Below are 3,629 nucleotides of genomic sequence, written 5' to 3' on the forward strand. Positions count from 1 at the left end.
AGGCTCCCAAGAAAAGCTAATGGCCAACTGAAAGGAATGAACTGTTGCAATGTGTTCCAAGCATGAGATACGCAGCAACGCGGCCTGCGCAGTACGTGGGCGTGGGTGTTTGGTAGATAGTAGCCAAGCCAATTCACTTCTCAACATCCATTCCAGAATTGAAATATGTGCAGGATAAAACCACTGAAGAGCACACTCTATATCGAGACGTGTGTTTCTATCGTGAGGAAAAGAGATGAATAAGATGGAGGAGTTTCAACTTCGTTGAAATATGGGCTCCGTTGAGTCTTGTTGATGTTGCTTGATGTTGATCCTTCCTAGAAGCAAAATGGAGATGGACGAATCTGATATATCACGTGGTATTAACCTTTCAACACTCCCGAGTCGCCTTATTGAAAGCGAGAGGGCGGGTGAGCGTACAACAAAGGCCAGGATTAATTATCTTGTATTTTTGTATTTATTTTATTTACAATTAACTACGTTGTATTTTGCTATCAGTAATTATGTATATGAATATTATAACAGTGAGGGGAAAATAAAGGAGAAGGTGGATATCAAGGGTAAACGAGGAGGATAAATATTTATTTATTTTGCCCCTTGCAGGCCATTCATTCCATCCATCGAACCTCCCTTGAACAGTGTGTGATGAATGAAAAAAATCTTAGTCGATTACCGGTTCATTTTCTCCCTAATTCAGAATCTCTATCCTTCAGTAGTAACCCCCGCCTCCCACACATTAACCTCCGAAGGGCAAAATAAAAGAGCAGAACCACTCCAAATTACAGTGGGTGATGATGATGATGGTGGTGGTGGTTGTGATGATGATGACGATGACAATGCGGATGCAGCAGCAGAAAGACAGGAAGAAAAAAAGGGAAAATAATAACGAACAAAAAGTATTAAATAAAATTCTCGAATATGGCATCGTAAAATGGAAAAATGGTCAAGTAAGCAAAAGAAAAGAAAGAAGGAAGAAAGTAAAAACATGGGATAAAGCGCAATAAGCAGGTTAAGAAAAAAGGGGTATGCAAAATGAAAGTTTTAATGAAATAAAAAAATGAAATAATAAAATAGCCAAATAGTCCAAGATGGGACGTCTCGTATCTCACCTCGCTTGTCTTTAGCTTATTGCATCACAGCGAACTGAAAAAAATGCTGGTGAATCGATTCGAAGTCAGGAAAGTGGCGAGTCGAGATAAGCATTAAGAGGAGATATATTAGATTAAAATCGGATGATGACAACGGTGGCACTCGGGGGCATCACGAAAAGATGATAGGCAATATTCGAAGAATGAGATCAAAATTTAAACAACATAATTATGAACCAATACAAGAATGGGAAGATTAAAAGAACAAGAAAGAGAGTTAAGGAAAGAAAAATGAGATAAAAATTAAGCTTTAGATAATTAAAAACCAAAAAAGGGAATACAAGAAAGGAGAACGAAAGCGCATGGAAGCGAAACAATTCCACGTCGACTCGAATTCTGAAACAGTTCATTTCGCTCCGATCTCTTCTTCAGCCCAGCCAGGGAGAGATCCTTCGTTGGAAATGGACAACCCAAATCCGTTGTGGTTCAGCCCACCTAGCCCGCCACCGAAACCTGAAAAACTTCCCTGGGTTTGGTGATGAGACATTCCACTCCGGTGTTGGTGCGGTTGGTTTGAGCCCTGACCGAAAGCCTCTTGCGAAAAGGACGGGAGGCTGACAGCGCGGGAGTGTTGCGATCGTGGGACACTCAGGGAATTGCCGCTAGTGACGCCGTGTGTCGAATTTGGTGTACCAGCCGAAACATTCAAAAATCCGTGAGTGGATCCTTTGGACTGATGCATCGAGTTTCCATTGGGCAGGTCATTCGATCCTGCTCGGTTATAGAGGGTGGCTTGTTGATGGGCTAGTGCCTGTTGTTGTTGCTGCTGGAGGGTTGCTAGAGTAATAGGGTCATTCATGCGATTTTCTTGTTCCTGCGCCTGTTGCTGAGAAATTTGGTTCAGATAGAGCGTCAGGGGATTGTTGCTTCCAGCATTCAGGATGGCAGAAGGAGTTGCCGCGAGTGGGATTTGCCGACCGTGCCCATTTTGCGAATGTGAACCTGTGGAGCCTGGTGCTGGAGATAACGCTGGCCTTGTTGGGCTGGATTGAGATCCGTTTTGTTGCAGGTTCCCATTCAAAGTAGGAGAGGACTGATTACCCTCTCGGTTCTGGCCATTGCTGTTGATCTGACGGAGAGGGTTCCCGCAGCGATCCTTTCCAAAATTGATTTTGAACCGCTTGTATTCCTCTCGGCTGCGCATTGCCTCAATTGCCTTGATGGCATTCGCAATGTTGGTGAAGTTGACAAACGCACAGCTCTTCTCACGCAAAGCGTTGACCAATTCGATTTCACCATAGGAAGAGAAATCTTGGCGTAGGCGTTCTTCGGTCCAGGTTTCATCCAGGTTACCGATATACACGTTCCGGGATGCCCCACCACTTACTGCCAATGCAATGGCAGGAGGCAGGGCGCCGGAATGTTTGCCCCAACCAATTTTAAGCCGCCTGTTATGGATCATCAAACCCTGCAAGTTGCTAAGAGCATAAAACGAGGCAGCAGATGTGGGGTCGATAAAGGTGACGAAACAAATATGTTTGTCGGGAATGTAGCGGATGTGGTGCAACAGTCCACCCCGTACGACGTTGCAAATCTCCTCAATGGTCGTTTCAGGGTGAATATTTCCCAAGTAAACGGTCCTATTACCTAGGTTGTTTACACCACCAGCGCTAGTGGCAACTGCGGCTGCTGCAACGGATTGCTGGGCCAATGCATTCGAGATCAGATCACGGTCAGCCGAATTGAGGATATGAGCATAACCTGGAGCGATGCCTAGATACTGGGCGGCATTTTGCTGCTGGGTCTTGGAAACATAGGCGCAGCGATCCTTCCCATAGTACACGCGTTTTGGTGCTTGCCACTTGGTCTCTTGGGGTAGTTGGGTAACAGCTTTAATTGCATTGCTGATGGACAAGAAATGCACGAATCCGATCGACTTCTCCTTGACGATCTTTATCGTATCAATTGGGCCAAATTTTCCCAGATCTTCACGTAACTCCTCCTCAGTAACATCTTCCGCAAGGTTCCCTAGGTAAACATTTCTCGAGGCTCCGGATTGTTGGACCGCCAATGCCACGGAGGTTGGAACCTGGGAAGGCTTACCCCAGCCGATTTTGATATCATTTCCCTTGATGGCGAGTTTCTTCAAAATCGCATCAGAGTGGAAGTGAGTGGCGGAACTGCTCTCCAAGAAAGAGATAAAGGCACAGTTCTTGTCTGGAAGTAGCCGAACTGACTCGATCTGACCACTACGAACATGGCCTAGGATCTCCTCTGCAGATGTTTTCAGCGGGAAGGTTTCCTAGATAAAACGGTCCGGCTAGTTCCCGAGATGATCCCTGGGCCTTGGAGGGAGACATTCTCGGCATTAAAAGCGGCATTCGCAAATCCGGGGAAAGAGCCAACGGGAGATTGAGGACAGCCATGAGCTGAGACCCATTGAAGCCATCTGGTGACATCAGCTTTGGACACTTGTGGCGAGAGGGCCTTCTGAGATCTGGGGTGGGGCTTCCATCTAGGTCCGGGTTTCGGGTATGAACT

At 46.0% G+C, this 3,629-nt stretch overlaps 2 protein-coding genes across 2 annotated transcripts; one reads left to right on the plus strand and one right to left on the minus strand.

The window, feature by feature from the left end:
- Window positions 1-62: 62 nt before the first annotated feature.
- On the plus strand, window positions 63-883 carry HCAG_00990 (predicted protein; the record flags this gene model as incomplete). The annotated part of the gene is made up of 3 exons (XM_001543894.1): window positions 63-91; window positions 499-560; window positions 714-883. The coding sequence occupies 3 exons, from the start codon at window positions 63-65 to the stop codon at window positions 881-883; spliced, it is 261 nt and encodes an 86-aa protein (XP_001543944.1).
- A 611-nt stretch (window positions 884-1,494) lies between these two features.
- On the minus strand, window positions 1,495-3,448 carry HCAG_00991 (hypothetical protein; the record flags this gene model as incomplete). Its single annotated transcript, XM_001543895.1, has 2 exons — window positions 1,495-3,305; window positions 3,346-3,448. 2 exons carry the CDS (start codon window positions 3,446-3,448, stop codon window positions 1,495-1,497), a joined length of 1,914 nt encoding a protein of 637 aa, XP_001543945.1.
- Window positions 3,449-3,629: the final 181 nt, after the last annotated feature.

This window comes from Histoplasma capsulatum, genomic scaffold (genome assembly GCF_000149585.1).
Source record: "Histoplasma capsulatum NAm1 scaffold_1 genomic scaffold, whole genome shotgun sequence".
Classification (NCBI taxonomy): Eukaryota; Fungi; Ascomycota; class Eurotiomycetes; order Onygenales; family Ajellomycetaceae; genus Histoplasma; species Histoplasma mississippiense.